Source organism: Haliaeetus albicilla, chromosome 12, assembly GCF_947461875.1.
Source record: "Haliaeetus albicilla chromosome 12, bHalAlb1.1, whole genome shotgun sequence".
Taxonomy (NCBI): domain Eukaryota; kingdom Metazoa; phylum Chordata; class Aves; order Accipitriformes; family Accipitridae; genus Haliaeetus; species Haliaeetus albicilla.
In genome coordinates, this window is record NC_091494.1 from 39007772 (window position 1) to 39033721 (window position 25950).

At 38.3% G+C, this 25950-nt stretch overlaps 1 protein-coding gene across 17 annotated transcripts; it reads left to right on the forward strand.

Moving 5' to 3' along the window:
- Positions 1-402: 402 nt before the first annotated feature.
- ZNF207 (zinc finger protein 207) lies at positions 403-24041 on the forward strand. 17 transcript variants are annotated; one of them, XR_011327263.1, is made up of 15 exons: positions 403-613; positions 2198-2324; positions 2774-2912; positions 3503-3673; positions 4369-4444; positions 4938-4985; positions 7223-7293; positions 8413-8573; positions 9393-9485; positions 10694-10936; positions 11668-11830; positions 12022-12505; positions 16678-16732; positions 19662-19750; positions 21482-24041. XR_011327263.1 is itself a non-coding variant. In XM_069799290.1 (13 exons), the coding sequence occupies exons 1-12, from the start codon at positions 573-575 to the stop codon at positions 12180-12182; spliced, it is 1494 nt and encodes a 497-aa protein (XP_069655391.1). In that variant the 5' UTR covers positions 403-572; the 3' UTR covers positions 12183-12205; positions 12426-12770. The 17 variants fall into 17 exon arrangements, 9 of the variants coding, with proteins under 9 accessions (XP_069655391.1, XP_069655390.1, XP_069655392.1 ...); XR_011327266.1 differs by having other exon boundaries at positions 12022-12205; positions 12426-12505; positions 19662-24041; XR_011327260.1 differs by having other exon boundaries at positions 19662-24041.
- The last annotated feature ends 1909 nt before the right edge of the window (positions 24042-25950 follow it).

A 25950-nucleotide genomic window follows, 5' to 3' on the forward strand; every position in this document is an offset into this window, starting at 1 on the left:
CCCGGGCAGGCACAGGAAGCTCTGAGGGGGGCGAAGGCTCAACATGTCGCTGTCAGTTTTATAGCGTTCTCGAAGGGCCGCGCTCCCCCACACCCCAAGACCTCCCCGTCAAGAGCCAGCTACACGGACACGGGTAACCACCACCAAAACGCCGTACGGAGTGGCCTGTTTAAGAGATAACGGCTTCTCGCCCATTCCGATTTAGTAGGGGGAAAACATCTTCTCCTTGACGTTAAACGCGAAAACGAGAAACACAACTAAGCGCCTCAGCCCGCTCACAACCCCCACAGCAGCGACTCAAACAAAATGGCGACCCGGCGCCCCCGCGAGGTACCATGGGAGAGCCCAAGAGGCGGTGGGGAGGGCCGGGAGCACCGTCACGTGGGTACCCCCCCTTCCCGCCGCGCCGCGGTGCAGGCTGGGAGCTCCGAGGCGGTGGCGCCAGGAGGGACGGTGGCGGCCATTTTGTGTCTGCCTCGCTCGCCTCCGTGGAGAGGCTGGTGTGGGCGTTGCGGCTCAGGAGAGAAGAGCTCGGCTGTCTCCTTTCTCTGTAGGTTGGGGGTGCCGCCGCCATGGGCCGTAAGAAGAAGAAGCAGTTGAAGCCTTGGTGCTGGTATCCTTCTGTGTGGGATGAGGCGGGTGTGGGGAGCTGGGTGGGGGAGGGGAGCGGAGCGGCCTGGCCCGGCCCGGTCGGGTGTCTGTCCCGTCGCGTCCCGTCCTGTCCCATTCGCCGCCTGGCTCCTCGCTCTGCGGGCACGGGGTTCTTTTCTTCTCTCCACCCTCGTTACGGTTTGGTTCCATGCTTGGTCGTGTTCCATTTCTGTGCTCCTTAGTGCTGGGATGGGGCCTGGTCCGTGCCCTTCCTCTGCTTCTCCCCCCCCCCTTCCGCCTCCTCCTCCCGCGCGGCCTAGTCCGCCCGATCCCGCTTCCCTCGCTTGAGGCCTCGGCCTCACGTCCGATCTGTAAAGCCAGGGCAGGCGGCAGCTTCTGCGGCCGGCTGTCCCCGGCGCTCTTGTGGCCAGGCCCGGTGGGATTGCCGGGGACGTGAGGAAAATGGAGAACGGTCTTTATCCCCCGGGGGGAAGGATGTTAACGGAAGAAATCTCTGCCTCTGATAAATACAGTTATTCAAGAAGAAGTGGGGCAGATGTGGTTAAAAGAGACTTTTTGAAAACTTTTTTTGGGGGGGGAGGGAGGTACTTTCAAATTTGTAATTGCTGCATCAAAGTCACATAATTTCTCAGGAGCCGGAAGTACTGGCGGATTTTTCTTAGATCACTCCTTCAGTCCTTCACAATCTGCTTTTTGTTGGGGGGTGATTACAGATTTACCGTTTCTTTCTCTAAAACGTTTCTGGCCAATCTAAAATTGTTTAATAAAGGAATTTATAACCTGCTCTGAGATCTTTTACCGTTTTATGTTGGAAGGCATCAGTGCTTCTGTTTGAGATACTAATATATTTAAAGTTTTGGTAGAAGTGAGGGACACATTGTGTTAACTAGGAACAGCTGATAAATAACAAACGTGTATTTGTCTTATTTAGGAAGATATGTGTGGAGCATTTGCTGAAATATTAATGCTGACCTGCAGACAGGAAATACAGTTTGCCTCTTCTGTCACATAGTTGTCCAGAAGGTTCTTTGCTTAAAATCTTTCTGTTTAAAAACAGAGAATTCTTTAATGACTGCAGTGAATTATTTGGTGCCATAAGAATTGGTAGCTGGATAACTGAAAAGGAAAGGAATTTTTAACTAAAACCTTTGTTCTCTTTTATAAAATAGGCACTTTGAAGTATTTGGCATAACTGCCCTTTTGTGGATTTCAAGTCTATTTCTCCATTAATGCTTTAGCAACTTTATTTTAATGTACATGTGTGCAGAGAAGCAATGAGTCCACTTAGAAATAACTAGGACTTGAAAAGCATGTGTCAAAGAATATGGAATCAAATGATGATTCTGATTGCCTGCACACATCTTGCCGGTTTTGTACCTATCTAAAGGGAAATGCTGGATGGTGTGAGGGGGAGGTTTGGTTTCAGACATCCATGAAGTATTTGTCATGCTTTGAATGCTCAGAGATGCTTTCTGTGCTTTTTCCTTTTTTTTGCTTTAGGAAAAATTACAGTGATGCTCATTAGCTTAGTGTTACATAGAAGGTCACTTTCAGGATTAAATGTTTCCTTGACAGTCTTCAATAGGTATTGTAACAGGGATTTTGATGATGAAAAAATCCTTATACAGCATCAAAAAGCAAAGCACTTTAAATGCCATATATGTCATAAGAAACTGTATACAGGACCTGGTTTAGCTATACACTGCATGCAGGTAAGAAGTTTTAGGCTTACATAAGCTTTTCTTAGCAGTATCTAAAATTGGAATTAATAGTGAACTTAAAAAGGTGGTAGGTTTGGGGCTTCCAGAGTCTTAAAAACTGATGAGAAAAAGACAGCAATGGTCTGTTTCCAGAACAGGAGTTCTGCTGTGTCAGCAGTCATATGGAGAGTATGCAGTAGAGATCTCTGCCATCACTTTTGGGGTGTAGGAGGAGTGAAGGAATTGTATTGTCTTGGTGTTCAGAAGACAAGTTTATATAAACTGGTTTTAGAAGCTAATAGTAGTTAACAGTGATTAGGAAGCACATGTCTAGAAAGTGCTTGGCCAGAGAGATTCTTCCCATTAAAGATGTTCCTTTTCTATCTTGAAACTGGCTGAAGAACACAGAGGATCTAACCTGAACTGTGGTCAGGAGGATTTTTAACTTTTTTTTTCTTTAGGTACATAAAGAAACAATAGATGCTGTTCCAAATGCTATTCCTGGAAGAACAGACATTGAACTGGAAATCTATGGCATGGAGGGCATTCCAGAAAAAGATATGGAGGAACGAAGGAGGTTACTTGAACAAAAAACTCAGGGTAAAGTGTAATCTAGCTAGTTATCTGTTATTTTCTGAGTCTGTTTCTTACTGATACTAAACTGTGTGATACAGGACTTGCTTCTCAGAAGAGTAAGGGTTGGGTTTAATGCATTCTTTAACTGCAACTCTAGACGTTTGCCAGTTGAGAGATATTATTCTTTTCCCTTTCAGAAGTAGCTGCATGCCAGTGCAGCTGTAACAATTACCTAATTAATATGGGGATGGTGATTTTATTTTTGAGGGTAGGGGGAGGAAAGGCCAGGGGTGATACAATTGCAATGCCCAAATATTTAGATTTCTTTGCTGTTTAAGTACACCTTTGTTTGAACTGCTTTGGCTTATTCTGGACAGTGTGAGACTGACCCATTTATGTTGAGGGTCATTATAGTGTGAGTCACTTTCATTCCCTTTATTATTTATATGTATAGATAGGCTCACTTAGTTTGTCTTTGTGATTCGATGAATTTTTGAACACGCTGATAAAATTTGAATTTTATTATTTTCATTCCAGCTAGAATACCCCAGATAAAACGAATTTTACAGAATATAATTTGTCTTCAGTCTGATCATATACATTGTACTCTTTAGCAGAGAGCCAGAAAAAGAAACAACAGGATGATTCTGATGAGTATGAAGATGATGAATCTGCAGCTTCAACTTCATTTCAACCCCAGCAAGTTCAGCCACAGCAGGGGTACATTCCCCCAATGGCACAACCAGGTTTGCCTCCTGTGCCGGGTGCACCAGGAATGCCTCCAGGTGAGATGATGTTTTAAGATAGTTACTGAATAGCTGAGTAGAAACACAAATTGCTGCTTGTATGCTGGAATAATAATCTGCCTTTTCTAACACTGGGTGTTAGAGGTCACAAAATAGTTTCAAGGTGCACATAAGCAGTTTCTTCATTTTCTTCCCCCATTCTCTGTGTGCATACACATCTTCCTTTGTGAAGTAGATTAAGATACCTAGTGCTTGCACCTAGATTGAAGGAATATGGTAGTAAGACAGATTAGTACTTTAAACATAAGTCTACCAATGATACTTGTTTGTGGTATCTTGTAACAAGATTTTGGAAACGGCAGAAAGGCTGCCATATACCTATAGACTGCTAACATAGAACAGGCAGTTCATACACAGGCCACAAATATATTGAGTAAAAAATTTTGATCAATGACAGTGAGCGAAAACTGGTCTCTTCTCATTATATTTTCTGTAATGATAAGGAAGGCATGATCTTTGGAGACTAATAAGAAAATTTACACAGACTTGCAGGAACGAGAACAATGATTCTGAGACTTGCAGATAATATTTTATATTGCGTTGTTTGTAAGCTGTGTTATTTCAAAAAACCAATCTTTTAGAGCTACCTGTAAAGCATTTATCCAGTCTAAATTTATTAGATGAGATTTGTTAGTGACTGTATGTTGTTGCTTAAAATTTATTTTTCTTTTAAGGTATACCACCATTAATGGCAGGCGTTCCACCTATGATGCCTGGAATGCCTCCAGTTATGCCTGGAATGCCGCCTGGGTGAGTAGCAAGAAAGACTTAATATTACATGTTCATACTGTGCATTTTAAACTGCCACAGAAAAAGTAAAGCTAATTAGAAAAATGTACGTAGGGACCTGTGAACTCTGTAACCTTAATATTGAGACTAACCAAAGAACTGGATGGCTGTAAACCAACATTAAAAATATGGCCAAACTGTGAGTTTATGTATAAAGTATGTTGCCTTTCTCCTAACTTTATTGACTAGTAGTATAGTAATTTAAAGTTCTGTTGTGTTGGTTTAGAGCCTTCTGTGAACCACTGTTCCTTTGTATATTGTACATATGTTGTGCATCTGGTTATCAGTCATCAACCTAACAGGAAAAAAATACTGAATAGTTTAAATTTTTCTTGTATTTTGGGCAAAAGTAAGATGTTGGTTTTTATGTTTGTTTGGGTTTGACACCATACCCTATCGCAATGTGTTTGGAAAATCACAGTTAGATTTTTGATTTTGTCATAAATTTTCACAGATTACATCAACAGAGAAAATACATGCAGTCATTTTGTGGTGGAAACATGTAAGCATCTCATTAATGTAATTCTAGGTACATTCATTATGCCATTTTATGTCATGTTTTTGATAAGCTTGAAATTGTCTTACTGAAAACCTCAAGTACTGCCTACGAACTTGTGGAAAATGTTAGGTTTTGTTATTATATAATATCTGAAGTTTTTATGCTTTATCTAAATGAATATTACAAAACTATATGTTATGAGAAATGCATTCTATAAAATAACAAAATAGACCCTTAGGGACTTACAGCCTCTCTTGAATCAGGGTACAGCTCCATGTGCTCAATCCTTAGCCCTGTAGGACATACTGCAGGAACTTTGCTTCTAAGTTTTAAAGTTCACTGAGGTGAAAGATTGTTCTCTTCTGAGACATAAATGTTGTTTTAACAGTCTTTGAATTTAAAAACCATGTCATAGTGGAACATCTTGTGGATGCTCATCATGAGTGTAGTTTTTCTGGGTGGAAACTGAACAGAATTTTATCAGGCTTGCTGGTGCTTAGTCCTCCTTAAACACTTTGTTAACTTCAGGTGAATGTAATGTCATCTAGTGAAAGACACAAATTAATTTGCCAAAAATTCACTGCACTTCCTTTTCTGTGAAATTTAAAGGGAGGGTGGTATGGTATTACGTTATGCTTTTCTCTAGTTTGGTCTAAAATTTTGCTTACTTAACCTGATGATCATTTTGTTTAAAAATGAGCAAAGAAGAATTAGGACCTAGGAAGCAACTTTGTTTTTAGTGTGACACTAGTTCTAGCACTATCCCTGCAGTTTCTCTGAAAGTCATCTTTCTGGTGGCAGCAGGCAGTGGTCAGCCAGCACTTTTTTTGGGAGTCTAACAGATAGTTGTCAAAATGGGTGGCAAGACTGACTTTGCCTTCTCCAACCATTAACCCAAAAAAGGGGCGATGGTACTATGTTCCCAGTCATTACTGCTTCTGCATTGGTTGTTCCTTTTGTAGCAATGGTAGACAAGTTGAGAATAAAGGGTAGCAGTTTGCTGTACAGAATGAATGCTTGCCCATTTATGATGATTTGTTTTGATTTTGAAACAGCAATGGTGAAGGTGTCTTGACTTTGTCATACAAATAGAAACTACTTCTTAGTGGGGTTTTGGTATGCACTTGGCTGCTACGTATCTACTTATCATACTAACTAAAGTAATAACCATTCCTTTATTTTGTTTCCCTAATCCACCTTCAAGTGTCTGGAAAAATTTAAGCAAACTTAAGCTACGCTTGGGTTTGTTCCCTGTAAAAGAATTGTAACATATTTATGTATAGCTTCCCAGTGTAAAAGCACTTAGTGTTGTAGATAGCTTATTTTTATCAAGTTGCAGCCCTGTGCAGGAGGAATTTGCTTTTTTTAAGGGTTGTATGTATGGTTTAGATGGGGAACATGTATTAATTTGTAGTGTGGTTTAGTAGGTAAGGATAAAAGGAGTCATTTAGATGCCACCTTTCTGTTAGGGAAATGCAGACCAATTTTTTTCTCCAGGTATCAGTAGCAAGGGGGAAAAAACCCAAACAAACCTGTTTTTAACATGAAGGAAAAATATGCCATAGTAAGGACTGCTCATTTAAAAAATTTCTTTTTAAATCCCACTTTTCTATCCTTTAGTGTAGGGAATATTTACTGTAATTGAAACTCCAGAAGCTCTCTTACCCTGTGGTCTCTGCTCTGTTTTTATCAGTATTTTGTGGCTAGTTCTACAGATTTGGGTTGTCTGCCATTCACTAGAGGAAGGAGAATGTTAAAATAATGTGAGGGTGCTATAACTAGAAAGAGACTTGTAGTGTCAGAAAGGAGTAATAGTAGATGTACAGTGATTTTAGTGTGATTGGAGTTAGCTGTTTTTCCTACTTTCAGATTTTCTTGAGTGTACTGAGAGCAAGGTTCTTTGAACACTCTGCTGAAACTAGTAGCCTGAAATAGGTTTCAAGAGAGACACCAGTTCTGGAAATCTGATAATAGAAGAAGTGAAAGTTTGAGGAATTAAAGTTCAAATAAAAAGTGTTGGGGGGGGGGGTTCTTGGTGTGGTGTGTGTTGGGGTTGTTTTGTTTTGGTTTTTTCTTGTGGAAAAACATTTCTAACTATGGAGTCAGCTGGTTTTGAATTGCCTCTGTTGAGAGCTTCTTGAAATTATTTACCATAATTTTTTATCATATACAGGTATGTGCCAATTATCTTAACAGTTTATCATGAGTGTTTATACCAGTGCTCATTTTCCATTTAATAGGATGATGCCGATGGGTGGAATGATGCCTCCTGGGCCAGGAATACCACCTCTTATGCCTGGTATGCCACCAGGTAGGTCAGGGTTGTCAAACTCATACTATGGTGTGAGCTAAACTACATTTATTTATTTCCACTGAGATTTAGGATTTATATAAAGAATATGCAGACTTACGCCACCACCTTGGTGTGGATTGATTGCCACAGAAGCCAGTCTTGTGCTTTTGATTATAAATAATTATTTGTGTTTGGTACCACTTTGAAGGTAAAAAATAGAATATAGTTTTCTCTTCCTGTTGTACTTTCTCTGGCTTTTGTGTTGCCTAGTCTCTCTTCATCCATTTTTTTAATGTCCGTGGCTGCATCTGGAAAATGGTAATGATTGAAAATGTTGTGGGAAATGAGAAATACCCAAGTAATGAATCTGCTGTGTGAAGAAACTAACTGTAATTTTGGTCTCTTACCATAGCTAGAAGAGACATTTCTCTTGTGCAGTTCGTAAGCAGCCTTTAAGTTCTGAGAGTGTCCCACCTGACCAGCAGCTATGCTGTGATGGCTTGAGATTTGGTGGTTTGCCCGTATTTCTCACTGGAGGAGGAAGCAAGCCACTAGGACAGTTACAGCCTAGTTCTGCTGCACAGTAATATGATGGAACCCATGTGAGCTGTTAACTTCTCATCTCTGAACCTCTCCTAGTGCCCTGCACGTACAAAGTGCATGTATTGTGATGGTACACTACAAAAAGTAGCCTTGTGTCACTGTTCCACTGTGCTAAAGACCCACAGCAAGGCTGATCTGTGTTTTGGTCAAAGTTCTGATACCATTCATAATGGCCGCATCTTTTGGATTTTGTAACAGTCTTATCCATGTGCTTGGCAGGATAGGCGCAGTGTGTTGGAAACAGTTACTGCATTAATTGCGTTGATTTATTGAGAGCATAAACATCGCTTAAGCTCTAGTAGAAAGCACAACTTAGTTCAGTATTGCTCTGAAGTGTTTGAGGTTACTGCCTATGCAGGGACATTTATTGGTGGCTGCTGACATTACCCTTTGTCATGTTTTATTTTACTATTGCCTTAAAAATACGCCTTCCTTGTGGGAGAGTTTGTTCTAAGGAACACTGTGAACAGAATCCTCTAAAGGAGTATTCTTACTTCCTTCAGCCTAATTTGTTACTGGTTCTTTGGTTTGTAGGTATGCCGCCGCCTGTTGGGCCTCGTCCTGGGATGCCTCCAATGACACAAGCACAGCCTGTTACAGCACCGGGCATTCTTAACAGACCTCCAGCTCCTGCTGCATCGGCACCTACCCCCCAGCCTCCAGTTACTAAACCACTCTTCCCAAGTGCGGGGCAGGTAAGGTGTCTCATAGCTTGGAATCTACTGTTACATTCTTCAAACTGCCGCTGTGTCAACAGTGTCTATTCTTCCTTATTGAGGAGGCTCAAGAAATGACTGGTTAAGTTTCTTGCTTGTGTTGATCCTTAAGTTTAATTCAGTGTAGTGCTTGAATGAATTTTAAAAGATTCTTTTGTTTGTCTTACAACAGCCATGAAACCAGACAGAAGTTCTGTAAGCACGTGGGGAAGAAAGGAGTAGGCAAAACGCTTCTTTCTTTAATCCCTTTAGTTTGTCGTTAATAAGGGTGCTTTGGGTGGGTGAAGGGATGTGTTAGTCACCTACAGGAATCTGATTGCATAGAACTTTACCTAAAATTTCCAAAGTATAAATCTTGACATGACTTGTTCTTTCCTATTCTTTTCATAATGGGCTCTTTACCCATAGATGGACTAATGTATTCTATAGTCTTGTTAAACTGGTTAAACATTGCCTGAATTAGGAGGTTTTTTACTTTAAAAAGTTTATGAGTAAGTTAAGGTAGTAAAAAACTGTTTAAATGTTTTGGGGAGGGAAGTGGGGAATTGATCATGGCTTGTGACCTCTACCCTTTGATTGCACTTGTGTATAAGACCTGAAGTTTTTACTTGCTTTCAAGTATGTTGCAGAAACCTTCATAGTACTATTTGCATTTTGGACTTCTGCGGGGAAGATACTCGTTTACAAAAACACAGTCCTTTCATAAGAAAGGACTTAGCATAAGAAATCCTTTCATCTGGATACTTTCCACCCATTTGTTTGGAGACTTTTCACTGTTTCCTTTCTTTTATGCTACAGATGGGGACACCTGTCACAAGCTCAAGTGCAGCTTCCTCCAATTCAGAAAGTCTGTCAGCATCTTCTAACGCTCTGTTTCCTAGCACAGCACAAGTACGCAGGAAGTCACAGTTAAAAACCAATTGCTTTGCAACTTAACCCTTTGGACCGTTCTGTAAAATCTAAAATTGACTAAACATCTTCAGATAATTTCTGCTATATTCCTGATTATGTTTAGCTGGTAAAACTGCAGAGTCCTTGATTGCGAGTTGCATCTTACTAGAAATAAGCATGTTAAAGTGCCCAATTTTTCTTAGCGCGAAAGAATGAAATGTTACATCCTGGTTCTAAAGGGTTAAAAAAGCATGAAAGCAGTTAAATGCATTTTAGTGGGCAGTGGTTAGCTTGATGCATGGTGAAGGCTTTTTAGTTTATGTTGTTTAATATGGTACATAATAATGTAGGGAACTTTGTAATTTGCATTATGTGCGAAAAATGGAAATACTTTTTGTTTGGAAAGTTCAGATAATTGTAAATGTGCAGTGACTAGAAACAAAAGCATTCTCTCATAACTAAAGCTTGCTTTGGATATTGCTGCATCTTCAGAGAAAACCTGGTAAAGCAAATTTTTCTTGTCTTAACAGTTAATTTGAGAAAAAAGTAGGAAAGATGAGATGCTGGAATCTGTAGTGGACCTCATATCTGCCTTCAGTTGATTCTTCATTAACAAGCGAGATTAAAGATCAATAGAGAGACAGTACTTTGTGAAAATATTGCAGTATTTTTGTAGAGAGAACGCTTAAAAGAAAAACCCTGACACAATAGAGCTTTCTTAAGTATTTAATTAAAACATTTCTTAAATATCTAATTTTAATGAATACTAACACTTTGAGCTGTACTCTAAACTAATGGTTGCTAAAGTATGCTAATAATTTAGCAAGAGAACAATGAATTTATACTTACAGGCTTTTAATAAAACAGTGATTCAGGAAAGATTTAGACATTTACCAAACTCAGTATTTGAGATAAAAATTTTGATAGGTTTTTTTTGTTGTTGTTCTTGTTCCTTTTTTCTAGTTGTGGCTTTTGACCTGCAAATTTTAGACTTTCCAGTGTGTGTGTGTGTATATATATGTGTATATACTGGGTTTTATTTTGTCTTGTTTTCAGTTGCTCTAGTATGCGATAAGGCTGAACTTTACTTTTGTCAAGCTTGTTTTAATTATGTGTCTCACTGGAAGGTTTCAGAGGTCTTAACAGACATCATTTAAGTTTTCTTACGCTTTGAGAAATAAATATTGATCTACCTCTGTGTTTCACAGGCTGCAGCAGCTGTTCCAGGTCCAGTTGGTACTGATTTCAAACCTTTGAATTCTACACCTGCAACAACAACAGAACCCCCAAAACCTACATTCCCTGCTTACACACAGTCTACAGCCTCAACCACTAGCACGACAAACAGTACTGCAGCTAAACCAGCTACATCTATAACAAGTAAGCCTGCTACTCTCACAACAACCAGTGCAACCAGTAAGTTGATCCATCCAGATGAGGATATATCACTGGTAAGTTAAAATACTTTCATTGTCTTACTGAAAAATGCAATTTATGCTGATAATGGCTGATTAAATAGAATTTCTTCTGTGCTCTACATTATGCATATTTTAATAACAGTGAGAGTGCAAACTGCAGAATTAATGTAACAGAACCATTCATTGAGAAGACTTCCTCAGTTGCAGAGTGATGACTGGCATATTGCAACGATCCTGCTGCAGATCTAAGCCTTATTTTTGTTGGTGATAGGAAATTACTCAACCTAAAATATAATTTGGACATTTTCTGCATGTTAGTTAACCTTGAAGTTAAATAGATACAGCTAATGAGTGTAGGATAAAAGACTTAACAGTTTGAAGTGGTCTTGGTGCTGTTACAGCCATCAGAAGTACAGAATTTATGGATAAAACAAATGAACCTTAATTTCAGTTTGGATATTTAGATTTGTGTTTGGCTCTTTTGTCTCAACTTGTTATGAGGAAGAGGCTTTCTTCAGCTGAGGGAGGAAGAGAATTTGTGTTGCATGCAAAATGCTAGATTGGCCAGTATTAATACAGTAACTTTGAAGGAAGGGGGAAAAATCCAAATGCTACTCTGTAATGTTACTAGTAGCAGTCTTTGAACTTGGAAGGTAGTTGAAATAGTTCAGTCCCTGTAATCTATTTTGTTACACTTTTATTTACTTTGCTTTTGCTGAGTTTTAGTCTTACAATGTGTTATGGTTGTCTGTTCCTGGTTTTAGGAAGAGAGGAGGGCTCAGTTGCCTAAATATCAGCGTAATCTTCCTCGACCAGGACAAGCTTCCTTGGGTAATCCACCAGTTGGACCAATTGGAGGTATGATGCCACCACAGCCAGGAATTCCTCCACAACAACAAGGAATGAGACCTCCCATGCCACCTCATGGTAATCATAAGTTTCCTAGCTTTCTTTTCTTCAAAAGATTTGTCTTTGCTATAAACTTTTTTAAAACTTGAAGTGGCATATTCTGGTGGGGGGAGGTGCGTGTGTGAAGCTTTTCACAAAATGCAACTTCTGCCCATTTAAAAAAAAAAATAAATAAAAAATTCTTTGCATCTTAAATGTTCTATTTGTAGGTCAGTATGGTGCTCATCACCAGGGCATGCCAGGATATCTTCCTGGAGCTATGCCTCCATATGGTCAGGGACCTCCGATGGTGCCCCCTTACCAAAGTGGACCTCCTCGACCTCCAATGGGAATGAGACCTCCTGTAATGTCGCAAGGTGGCCGCTACTGATGCTACTACACACGCTCTAATAGGTTTGGAGATTAAACCTTTTCTCATCTTGTGCTGTTAATATAGCCGAGCTTCCGTCAATTAAGGCTTCATTGTGACTTTAAAAAAATAAGTATCTTCCCACATGCAAGGAGCTATTGGACATTCTTATTTTACACGGGAAAAATTATTTGGAATAATAACAGGAACTTTTCCTGATGTTGCAATTTATACTGTATGGCTTCTTTTTCATGTTTCATCTAGGTTTTTAGAAGTGAAGTATAGTAAATATGGTTCGTTAAATTGTGAAGGCGCTGGAATTACATGAACATACCACCTTAAAGGCAAGTTCTGTAACATTATGTTGCTATTTGTGAAATGATGCCTTCACAGCACTTCAAGTGCTGTTGGACTTCATGTCCCCAACATAGTTTGGTGAGGGCTGTAACTGTTCCCAACTACTTGTACATTTAAGTCCGAACTTGTAACAATATTTAATGTATTTAGAGTTCCTCCTGTTTCAGGGTTTAAGTAAACTGACCCACTAAGGTCGTGTGACTTTTCTGTACTGTTATAAACTTCATTGTAATAAAAGAAGAGAAAAATTTATATGCCTTTTTATTCATGACCAGCTGTGGACAACTGCCTGAAAGGTTTGTACAGATGCATGCCATGGTAGCTATTGGTGTAATGAACATGGTTATTGGTGCTGTTTTGATAAAATCTGAATTCCTTGTTCTAAAATTAAGTCAATCCTTAGCTGCACGTCTGAGTAGACAAAGACCTGTACACTTATTAACTGACTCCTCAAAAATGAGGCTGCAGGAGGCACATCTTAATTCTTGCTTGTAACTTTTCTTAATGCATATGTTTCTTTATTTGTGCTTTCTTGTCCTCAATAAATTTTAAATGATTTCTAGTCCTGGCACTTGTAGGATGTAAAAGTGATTGCTCTAAGGATGCATCCTGGTGCCAGATGTGTCCTGTTAGTTCATTCTTCGACTGACTCTTTTTAATTTGCAAATGCATATGAATTTCAGGAGCCTTTTAGATGAAGATTTCTAGAAGCTTAGGTGCATGTCACATGGGTGAGTGACTTCCAGTTGATGCTGTATTGAAGTTGACCTGCAAGAGAAAAAGTAGCTTGACCTTCTCAGTGTATAAAAGAGACAAGAGGGGCAAGAGTAATATGTTGTATGCTGTATTTTTACTTTAAATGTTCAGAATTTCAGATCTCAGCAGAGCCTAAAAGATGAACCATCCGTTTTGTGCTATGATCAGATGTTGGCTGAGTTTCTTGAGCCATTTGATGGAAGTGTCTAGAGTAAGAGACCTTTTTATCAGGTCTTCTAATTACAGTTATCAAAGAGAGGCCTTCCCCATATGAGTTAGCCATTTACCTGTTTATAGGAGTAGAGTGATAAATTACTGTCAAGGTTGTAATTCTCTGAATGTCTGACATCACTGTGTAGTGTGCTATATTTCTGATAAGAACGAAAATGTAGAGGGAAACTTTTTGGGGGGAAGGGAAGTGAGAGCTTCTCTGGTCTTTTCACAACAGGGGAAAAAAGGAGTGGTGAATTTTTCATTTGCAGGTCAACTTTAAATACATGTTCCAGCCTCAAGCTTTATCTGTGCAATTTAATTTATGGAGAGACGTTCTTTTAGGGTAGGTTAGAAAGATTATCAGCATTTTTGTTATCAGTTTGTGTTCCATACATGTTTTTGTAGATGGTGGAGGTTTTTTTCACTTAATTATAATACTGAGCATTTTTGCTCTTTTTCTTGGAAGTCTTGGGGTTTTTTAGCTGCACTTAAGTACTTCATGTGGCTTTATTCTGTACTGTCTCTTAATAGTATTTTAGCCGTACTGTATTTGTGGACTACATTGTCTCTGAGGTTCAAACATGGGGTCATGGAATGGCTCATAAAAGCACCAGAGCATCCAGTACACTCTAATTGTAGCTGAATGGCCTTAGTTTAACCGTTAAGAATTGTCAGGCACTTTTTCTGAAGTATTAGCAGTTTTAAGACCATAACTCCAAGCCTCTGTTGAGAAGCAGTTCTCTCTGATCACTGGTATCTACTGATCACCTGTCAGATGTGCAGTATTTGGCTTGCAGATGTGCTGAGTGGGCCTTGATGTCAGATCTTTTGTTAGCTCTTCATCTTGCTTTATACATAAGTCTAACAGATAAAACTGTTTTGCTTAGGCAATGCTTTTATACTGTGTTTTTCTTCTGTTTTTCTTTATCTAATAAGGATAATGACAAAACACTGGAGGGATTTTTACAGTGTCTTACATTCATCCTTTTTGTAATACTACACATAAAATTCATACAGTATAAATTGATCTTAACTTCTGCTTTTAAAACTATAGAACTTGCTTTTTCTGAAGATCATATTGTTGCTGTAAGGATGCTTTGCCCTCTTGCCCCTAGTAAAGCAAATACCTTCTCCCTTCGGTGTCTTTCACTGGTATGTTGTTTTCAGACCCCTACTTTTCCTGGGATAAATACTTGAAAACCTTAGTGCATGTACTGTTAACTCAGCATATTCTGCAAGTTGTATTAATTAAGTTTCCCTCTTTTAAACAGTGAATGTCTCATTGTTCTGATAGTGGTACCATTTTGTAGCTAATACTACGTAGACTTACAGCTTGGATGCATTTTAAGATTGAACTTTACTTAGTAGTAATGTTATGATAATCCCTCAGCTAAGTACTGCCACATATTATTCATATGGTACTCTAATAAGCTTCAACCAACAGGTGAACAATTTTTCCATGATTTCTCATGTGGATACTTATTTTCCTGCTCCTGTCATTTCTGTGCTGTAAGAGCTGTGATGTGGCTATCTTGTGTCTCTTGTGTGTACTCTTCTGTAAACAGGCGGGTATTTCAGTGCATATGTTGTCTGTTGGTCCCCTCCTTCATTTCTTTGGATACTGCTTCTTAATGTTCAGAGAGTTGGATTTATGGTGCATTTTCCCAAAAAGAAGAAAATTACTTTGAATGTAGTAATTGCTTGTATAAAGACTAAGGCTTGGTTTACAGTACAAAGTTTGACTACCATAGTTGTGCCAGCAAAATCCCTAATGTAATGCAGCCATGCAGACAGTTTTTTTGCTTTAGTTAATCTCTCCCTGGAAGGAGATTGCAGATGTCTTTATGGTTACAGAAAAGCATATCTCTTTTATATCTGTTGCACGACTCTAGTGATATAATTATGTAGGCAGAAACTTTGTATTTCAGTTGTTGCCTAAATTATATGGCAGATTTTGTAGTAAAATTAAAACTTCAAAGTGGATTTTGATCAATCTTTAAATTGGAAAGTAATGCAAAAAAAACAGACTACAAGAAAATGTTCAGACGCAGGTGGGAAAATGTTTAGCAAAATACTTAGAATTTATAGCATCTAAGACTTGCTTAAGAGATTCTGAATTATTTTATGCATGGTCTCTCAGTATCATTATGAGAGGCTGATCTTGTATCTGCTGATTTTTAGAGCAAAAGGGATGAGATTGGCATGAAAGAACCTTGGAAAAGCCTGGGCTAGTTTTTCAGAAGTCTTGATATGACTGCTTCGTACTGCCTTTAAAATATCTGCCTTTGGCAAAGGTTGCTTTAAATAAAATCTTGAAATTAGCTGGCTTATGTGAACTAAAAATTTCTTCTGGAACTTCTGGGGTTTTAAAATTTTTTTTTCTTTCACAGATGAGATTTTTTTTTTTTTAGGTGCTGATAATAAATTTGAGGCTGGGATGTATATCTAATAATTTCAGTGGATAACACTTCCTCGCTCTGTGCATGCATGGGAGAATATCAACAAGCTTCTAGAAACATATCAGCTGCATCTGCCTTCTATGGTTTCTGCAATTATTTTAGTGTATGGAGCTCTTGAACAGTACTTAGAGAGACCTGTCTAACTTACTTTCTTAAAATTGAATGGAATACATAACCTGCAGTTATTTTTATAGGAACCAAAGAGTTCTACATACAAGATAAACAATAAAATATCAAGATTACTTCAGTTTTATAAACAGCAAGAAGGGCATTATGACTCTTCAGTTAAATTGAGACTCTGATATACCAGTCCATGAGCTGGGGCTGCAATTTAAAATGGTAACTAATGACACTTAAAAATAATAGTAAATGTCTTAATAATTGTACTGGTCTAGCTTCTACAAGGTGAGGGTGAACATTTTCAGTGGCTGATGGAATCTTTAACTCTACTTTTTGTGAACTAGTACAGTAAATACTATCAGTTATGGGAAAAATGCCCCAAGACAACTGACTTACGTTCCATTGATCAAGATACAAAGCAAAACAGACTGTCCAATTCAGAAATAGCTACCAACTGTAAGAAGTTTTGTTCAGGCCTAACAAAATAGGTGCTATAGTAGTAATTTTCTTTTGTTTGCTTGATCACTGGAATTTTGTTAACTTTGAATGCATGTCTTTCACTTAATTGGGTCATGTTTTTTCTAAAATTTAAATTTTTCTTCTTCCTATAGCCCTGCCATAGGACAGGCTGAGGCAGAGTCTCAGTGTTGCCCTGTTCAGTCTGAGGCAAGTGGGATTTATTTTATTCATTCTGGGGGCTTTCACAGCTTTATGGCTGTTGGATATTTATGTCCCCAAACTTGCAGCAAGTTTGGTGAAGGCCCCTAAATTTATTTTAATTTAGGTTTTTTATTCTCTTTTGGTAGATGGGCTCTATATTAATATTTATCTTTTTATTATCGTGTTTTTAAGAGTCTTAGGGGGAGGGAACATGTTTTAAGATGTTCGGGTACCTTTTCTCTTAATGGAACGCGTTTCCTTCAAAGCTGCTGAGGTGGTCCTTCAGCCACACTGCCCCTTCCCCCTCTTCCCCTGCATTGCATTTGTGCTGTATTTGTTTTTGGTTTTGGTAATGTGACTTTGTGTAGTCTCTAAACTAGTGGCATGTTAATATCAACTGCTAATGTTTCCTCTTCTGGGGAGATATAGCTACTGAAGTGCTTAAAATACTTAGGTTTTAACTAGTAAGTGACGTTTATAGTCACAAAATTGTGTAGGCTAAATTACAGAATACAGTTTCTTTGGAGGAAGTTAAGGTGCTAATACTGCTGCATATGTGAGCTGCACCACAACAAATATTAATGTAGAGCCCTGTGAAGAAATAGAGATTCAAGTTGGTAAAGTGGAAAAGAAGAATAAGAAATCAAAGCTGCAGATTTTTCAGTTTGTCAGTTTCAGGGAAGACCTTCTCATCAATGTCTCAAATACACCAAACTTCACAATATTTTGTCTATTGCAACAGTACTGAAAGTCATAGCACTTTTTTGAAACCTTGTGGAATTCTGTTGCGTATTCAAAATTTGCTTAGGTATATGCTTATGTGAAGTTCCTTCTTTCACGCAGTGACCAACAAAAGATTCAACCCTTTGTGAAGAAAAATGAGCTTTAGTGTTGCTGCTCACTCTGTTGCAGATATATTGGCTTTGAATGCTTGAGGTTGCTTAAAGACAACTTCAGCTTCAGAAGAAAAGGTTTTGTCCAAGGAGGTCTTGCAGCCTATCAGCAGTGACATAGAAAATTAACAAATGTTGGAGTCAGGTTTTATAACTACTTTAAATTTTTGAGATCTTATTAGAATTTGTTTGTGGTTTTTGATGAGCATAGACTGTGTTTCATTTCTTTGAGATTTTGCTAAATAATGACCCCCAGTGTGATTTCCAGTTATTTTAATTAAAGGATAGAGTTGTAATTCTTAACTTAGTTACGAGTGGATTTCCCATTCCTGTTGTACTCTTCTTTGTTTGTACTCTGCCCTTTGCATTTTTCTGTAGAAGGCCCCCCTGAATCGTCAGTTTTCCAGTTGGACTAGACATGTCCTCTGTTAACTGTTTAAAAAATGATTACTGAGCATGGCGTTGCTTTTCTAATTCTCATTATCGTGCTACCCTAGATAACAGTGAAGATGAGAACAACACTTCAAGATACACTACTGCAACTAGTATTTGTTTCACATATTTAGTCTATAGAAACATTTGGCTTAGTTCTTATTTCCCTAGAATGTCTAAGGAAACCATTTAACCAAAAATAATATGCAGTATGGCTTGTACTTCTTGCTTTAAGTATCTGAATCTCTTAGAGACTAATAATGAAAAGTAGGTGAATTTCAAATGCCTGATACTGAACTTTATTATCAGTTTCCATTTAAGACTGATGCAGCACGAGGTAGTTTTTATCCAGCTACTCATATTCAGCTTGTCATCAAGCACACAAAGCTAATAGTCAGATACGTATGCTGCTTTGTGTCCAATGGAGTACCCTACTTAGATCCACACTTGGGTTGTATCTTATAAATTGATACCCTGGTGAGAGCTAAAAGTTTTTGAATTTGGAGAAATTGCTTTGATCTGTTTTTGTTGATGATAACTAGGTTTGACATGTTCATGGAAAAAATGTCTCCAAAATGCAGTTTCTGTTTTCACTGTCATTGTTTAAGCTCTGTATACTAATACTTCGGAGCAAATGAACCATTTCTTTGTGTTTTGGCATGTTTTGTGAGCAAAACATAGCATTTTTCAGCACCGCATTGCTATAGATTTTTTTTTTCTTGAAGCTGCTTTTAGGCAATTCCAAGAAGATTAATTTCACACTATCTACTTCTGAAAGATGCATTTGACATTAAGACAATGCCATGGAGTATTACTGTATGAATTAAAGGGGGGGTTGACTCTGGGTTTTCCTGATATGCTGCAAATACTGCTTGTAATTTCTGGTGGGTAGTTCACACATCCTTCACTTCCATCCTTTACATTCCTGTCCTTTCTGTAAGTCTCTAAAGGACTGGACAGGACAGGTCTTTTTTGCTCCCTTCTTGGGAGTTGGTAGCTTTAGCAGATTACATTTGTGTTACTCTGATCTGTTAGCACAGACTAAAGTTTGTCCTTAAATTTGCAGCAAGTAGTGATGTGCGTTTTTCTTTTGCTTTGTGTTCTGTACTTAAAGATACGTGTGCAAGTGCTGCTGTCTTTCTAGTCACAAGGATGCCATAATGGCTCTGTGCTTTTTGCTGGGAGTATCTCCTCAGCTGTTAGACCAGCTGGCCTGTCATCTCTTTAAAGCAACTTGTAAAATTCTCATCTAGTGCAAATGGTTCATATTTTGCTCTTTTTATGAAATTGTTAGTGACATTTTCCTCCCTGCCTCTTGTGTGGATCTAAGGGGGATAGTTAAAAAAAAAAAAAGTACACTGTAAATGAGATCTCTTTGTTTTGAGGGATGGTACAGTGTTTTTACTGACACTCCAGTATTGCAGTTCTCAGTATTGCAGCAGTCTGTGTATCACAAAGTTGTACATCTCACTGTTTGTGGAATTTCTTTTCTAACGATGATAGTATTTTATTGACTTGACTTTTATAGATATTAATGGAAGTAGGTCTTGGGGAGTTTGCTTCTTTTTTAAGCTTGAGTAGAGGTACATGACTCTTTTGTTTTTTTAAAGGGCAAGAATTACTGATATTCTGCTAAATTGGGTGAATTTGCACCCACTGTTTTTAACAAGAGAAGTGAATGGGAGATGTGGCAAATAAAGTACGTACCACGCATGAAGTTTTGGCTTGCTTAGAATTGTGTGATGAGCTCCTAATGTGTTCTGTGCCTTGCCTAATAATGATTATAGCCCTTAAATACTCTGAGGAATAGGCTACCTCCAGAAGAATTTTTAAATGAAGAATCTTTTTTCTAAAGTGTGTCTACTTCCAATCAAAATGATCAGACCAGTGAAATAATGGTAGTGACTGGGTTCTATAAAAATGCAGCTGTCGGTGACTACCATATTTTCCTTTAATAAATTGGGGTAGGTAGATACTAGTTCAGAGTAAGAAAAGTTTTGAGGCAGCTGTTGAAGGGATCAATATAGAATTGGAGTGATTCTGAAGTGTAATATACATAACATTCTTTTTGAAGTTCTGAATGTGAGAGTTTTCTTACCACAGTGTAAACAGCAGCTTTATGCAGTCTTTTGATTGTCAGAGCGCAGATTCTCATTAAGACTCTACTAGAAGAAAGTAGTTCAAGTACAGTATTTGTAGATTCTGTTGTAGAGTGAATGCATTTTTACTTTTGTCTTGTGAAGGTCTATTTGAGGGAGCCAGGCACTTCAGCTTGCTGCTTTTGCAGACAGCCATATCCTGTCTTGAACCACAGGATCCAGGATGTTATCCTCAGTCGTTTGTTCTTAGAATCCTGACGAGTCGGTATTGACTGTCCATGGTGTGAACTGTCACTGAGGGTTGGTATTTATACACCTGATCACTTTTTTGAATAGTGAGGCGCTTGCACCTTCTGAGCAAGTTTACAATAACTTGTTTTGTTCTTACTGGCTTTCTTGCAGTAGGAACAATAGCTGTTTTAATGACAATGAATTTAACTTCTCCACAAATATTGTCTTGAACTTATCTTAAGGTTTTTCTTTCTCAGGGATTCAAAGAAGTTTAAAAGTTTTGAGAAAATAGTGGAATTTTAATGCCAGTATCATCTTAACTAAAACACACACAGAACTTTGAGAGCTTGGAAGCTTCCTTAAAAATTCTCATTAGCAGTTAAAGCATATATCTCTGTTAGCTAACTGCTTTATACCAGATTCAAGCTTCTGACATCTCAAATTTTATTTCTTAAATTTTTTCTAAATCTTAACCATGTTCCCACGTGCTGTTCAGAAAGGGGGTGTGTGTAGAATTTCAACTTCTGCTGCCCTTAGTAGCCAATATGTATAAATGGTTTTTGCTAACAGCAATTTTGAATTACCAGAAATTAATGCCATACAACCAAAGGAAGCTAATTCACTGTCGCCCAACTTAGGAAATTATGTAATGCTTTGAGATGAAGATGTCATGCAGAGCGCTTTTTCTTTCTCTTTTTTTTGTTGAGTTACTTGCATATATGTTACTTGCACTGAATTCTTTAGCTTCTTTCCCATAAACTTTAGTGGAAGAAAACACATTTTGGTCTTTCATTTGTAAAGTCTAGAATAAGAAAACACACTTAATGAGACTGTTTAATGAAGGAACCTGGCTATGTAAGTATTGTAATTTCCTTTGTTTGTGGTAGGCAACAGGATTACCTTGTTAAACTTCTGGCTTATGTATGAAAAATATCAGAAAAGTAAGGGCAAATTGAAAGTAGTTTTATAGTTGCCTTTACTTCATATGCTTTTCTTAAGCAAAAAATTGCAGTAATTGAAGTTTGGCAGCTTTTTTAATGAAAAACTAAATTATGGGTTAAACTCCTTGGTTTAATACAATTTGTGTTTCTGTTAACTAGCAGCAGAATTTCAGCATTTGCTACTTACTGGTAGAGAAGAAAAATTCCACAGCACTGCCAGTACAGGTTAGTTTAATCTGTAAGTACCTGATGTTCCTATTTGAAATAATTTGTTCAAATGATACCACTTAAATACATGAGGGGAATTTTGGTCTCTGAAATGTGAATGTATCTGTTATCTACTACTGTTTTCAGTAGTGAGTGAACGTCTAGATTTTTTTGTAAGATCTGTAATGGTTTTAACTAAACTTGCGGGTAGGTAATATCTGCAAGCACTTTTAAGGAAAACCTAATTCAGAACCTTAAATAGCCATTGGTGTTACTGAAAAGTGTGAAGATCTATAAAGTTGAAGTCACTTCATCAGTAACGTGCCTATTCTAAAAGAGGCTGTTTTATCAGTGAACCAATTATAGGATACTATATTTGTTGTATTGGGGAATAAGCAATTCTGTAAGAATCCATAGCAGTAATGTAACCTTTCTTTCGATTTTCTTTAGCTGTTGCTAATTACTGTCTCTTGCCAACAGATTTTTACTTTGTTAGGTCTGTAAGCCAGGAGCTTTGTTGTTCTTGGCTTTTTTTTTTTTTTGTTAGCCCATTTCAGCACTTCAGAGGCTACCTACAAATGTGGCTTTGCCCAGCTGTTTTATCTTGCTCCAGAGTTACTGCTCTGCCTCTATTCTTTTTTCTTCTGCCCTATTCCATATTCCTGGACATTTTAGCATTTTATTTTTATTTTATAGAACGTTTTACACCTTAAAAGAAAATAGGAGAGATTCTTTGTGATTGGATAAAAGATGCAACCTTCTCCAGAATAGCTGCATATGTTTATTGTTATTTAAGCTTTGTGTGCCTCATCTCTACATATTGGCATGGGAGATGAAACTTTCTGTGCTGTAGCACATAGCATAGTTTCACAGTTGGATGAGCTGTAAAACTCAGTGCTTTAATTCACTTTTCAAGGGCATGTTATCACACGGTGAATTTGAGGGGCTTTTGAAATCATTGGTGGATAATTATATAGAAACTAGGTATTGGAAAGATCATACTAGTGTGGTAGCTGAACAGACCCTTTAGTTTTGCCAGCTCATTTGAATGGTCTAGAGTAGTTCCATGAGTGACTTGATGCTTCCAGCAGTATTGCTTATTTTAGAATTTTGAAATCTTATGCAACACTGCAGAATTCATCATACTAACATAAAAAGTTTCAAGGGGATTGTACCTTCCCAGGTTTTAGAATAGTCACATTTGAAGCCCGTCTCCTGGCATCTTCTCTACATTAGTTCTCAGTCACTCACACTAAACTGCTTTGTCTGCAAAACTAGCTACATGCAAGTTTTTGAGTAACGTTGCACAGGTGTTTCTCCCTAGAAGAAAAACAGGAAAGTTGTATAATAAAATTTATAACTTATCTTTGCCTGTATTTCCTAAATCTTAATGGCAAATGTGCATGAATAATAGGGATACCTTGCTGTGAGGCCATTATCCTGTTAACAGAATGTGTGCATCTTTCTTTTAACTTCTGTGGTTGACCCTAGTTGATACTTAATGCAATGCTCAGTAATAAGTCGGAATGAGTAACTGATTGCTTTTGGCTGCTGAATTACTTTGTGAAGTCTCAGTTTTGACAGTGGTTGGATGCTGACCTGCACTACTTTATATCAGCTTGGCAATCAGTGGGGATAACTAAAGGGTAGTGGTGTTCTCTAGTGTCTTATCAACAAAAAGTATATTTGTCCAGGGTAGATCCTAATATGAACTCTGGTAGAATGTCATCTCTTTGTGAAACCTTTTATGGCAATTAATTGCAGTACTTTTTGGTAGAATTAAGTTTATTTTCTTTTGAGACGGGACCAAAACAGTACTAGGAATCTGAGCTTTCATAACCAGGTGAGCAGTCTTAAGTTCTAGCTCAACTTCTGATACACTGTTACAGCACCTGTCCAGTCTAATGTGGTTCAGAAGTCTTCCTTCCCAGTTCTGATACGGTATATATGGAACAGGGAGTCAGTTCACACTATTTCCTTTAGACTTCTGCTTAATGACTCTGACTCACCCCTTCAGGGAATCTGGTCACTGTGCAGTGAACCCAGACTACAAACTGGTTTTATTATCTTCTTGAAGTACCTTAAAGCACATGATTGAATTATGTCCCCTCTCAGTAGCTGTACAGCCACAGAAGTTAGTGTGTCATGAAGGTTTTTTCTGTAACTTGATACTGCTTTTGTGTAAGTACTACGAAAGGGATGGGATCATTGATGTTTTTCAAAAGACAGGTGGCAAAATATTGATGTTGAATTTAATTCGAGAAAGTGAGAGACTGGTAAGTATGTGCATCACTTTAATGCATGCAAATAATAGTAACAGTAACTAGCTTAATTTTATAGCATTCAGTTTCCAAAGAAGATTCAAAGAACATATGGAACTAACGTCATTTGCATCCATTGGGAAACCTTCTATGAACTGTATGCTTCAGGAATGAATCATTGCACATATACACATCTGTAATGTGTGTCTACCACTTTGTAACCGTCTCTGATTAAACAGAAATGAACCACTGTTTCTGTGTATTTTTTTCTTCTCTTGAGGACCTATTTAAATTATTGCAACCCATGTTAGCTGTTCCTAAGTGTGTGTAAGTATAAAATCTGCCTTCACTCATTTTACAGTTTGAATAACTTTATAGACGATCAGAGAGCTAGTACAAACTGTAAAAACTCATTCATAGGAGCTTTATCTTAAAGTGTTTTATACCTGAAGACAGGCAAATGAAACCTGACTTCTTAACCTGTAGCTTCCTTTTGCTGCTGATCTGTTGTCCTTTTGCTGAACTGACTATACAAAAAATGTGACTATTTAAGTTGGAAAGGGGGGGAATATGGAGGAAAGTATCTAATGACATTTTCGTAAAACCTGGTGGAGACGGCATGCTGTTAAGTGGTCTTTTCTAAACCCTTTTAGAACAAAACGCTGGAGAGATGAGGTAGCTTTGAAGATGTGTGTCCTTGCAACTCCTGTCTACAGGATGAGAATGGATTACTTTGCTAGGCCGGTTGGTCTCATTTAGCTACCACTGTTTACTCATTTCTAAGAGGTGGTAAAAGGAAGATAAATCCATGGTTTTAATGCTACGCTACCTGGAACAATTCATGGTATTTTGAATTGGGTACGTGTAATGAGGAGGAGCTTAACACTAAGTAGGGAAGACTGCTATTTTGCATGAGATCTTTGCTGGAGTTTATGCTTTTTTGGCTCTAGAGAAATCTGAGGGGGCATTTGAAAAACAGGGCAACGGCATTGTCCAAAAAGCTGGCTAGAATAAGGGGTTTTGTGTGTTGCCTGGCCAGTTAAAGCATTTCCAGGTTTGATTTATCAGTCAGACTCTTGGGGAAATGAGGGGAAAAAAGAAGGATGGGTCTGTGCTTCCTGCCCTGTGAGCCTCAACAGCTTGTTTTGCAATATGGGACCCTGCGTGCCTGTCTGTAGGTTTATGCTTTTTCTCTAAATCTTGTTTTTTCTGCAGGGTGTAGGGCGAGGATTGTGTTTATAATACCCTGATGAGGTAAAGAGTTTGTATCTGAGCCTTTAGTTTCTAAGAGGTAGAAACGGGTATCTTTGAAAAGCAAGACCTTAGAGGCCTCAAAGGAAAGACTGGGGAGTGTGCAGTGGTGTGGGCTACAGGGCAAAGGATAGTTAGCTACAGCATCAAGTCGTGTGTGCAGGCAGAAAGGAAACAAGTTACAAGACAGACCCTCTTGACCAAGTTGTCTGGCTTTAATTTTTCATTGTGATAACAGTTTCTTTTTGAAAACAAAAGCTATGCTTTTACCACAGCATTTGAGCAGGTTCTGTGAACTGTTAAGCAGTTAATGCTTTTTTTTTTTTTTTTTTTTTTTTAAGCTCGTGTGCTTCTCAGTAAGTTTGTATGTCCTATTTCTGCTTCAGGTTAAAGCCATCCTTATGCCCCATGCTAGACTTAAGAAAGCTGCCTTTGCCCGGTTAACTTTTCAAACATACACTGCCTTGCCCCCTGCATCAAGGGTGGGGGATAGAGGGGACTTTCTGTAACACTCCAGCTCTTGCTCCTAGCAGTTCGGATGCTGTCATGGTTTGCTCCCCCAGTGCACCTTCCTAGCTCATCTTCGGGAAAGCTGTCTTTGATGTGCTTAACCTCCCTTAAGTATTAGTTTAACCCTGGTGAAATCTGCCAGCCTGGATTTTGCAAGCAGAAAGTACAGCCCTTCAAGAGTTTGCTTTGCTGTTCTGGAAGGTTGAAGGCAAGGGAAGGAGACAAGTATTCCCTAGCCAGCAGTCACAAGCTTTGTTTCTGCTTCCTGAGGCTGGAAGGTGAAGGCTTGAACTAGATGTATAATCTATGCTTTCATCTTGTTTGTTCTGAATTCACAGTGGCTTGCAATTCCTTTTACAGTTTTTGGCTGTGCCCAGATCTTGGCTCCAAGCTGGAAAA

What these genes read in the sequence shown, in the direction of transcription:
- ZNF207 (XM_069799289.1), top strand. Translation starts at nt 573, where the DNA reads ATGGGCCGTAAGAAGAAGAAGCAGTTGAAGCCTTGGTGCTG. An exon ending in ACTTGAACAAAAAACTCAGG is followed by an intron (nt 2,913 to 3,502) that starts GTAAAGTGTAAT and finishes TGTACTCTTTAG; the next exon opens with CAGAGAGCCAGAAAAAGAAA. An exon ending in TATGCCTGGTATGCCACCAG is followed by an intron (nt 7,294 to 8,412) that starts GTAGGTCAGGGT and finishes TTTGGTTTGTAG; the next exon opens with GTATGCCGCCGCCTGTTGGG.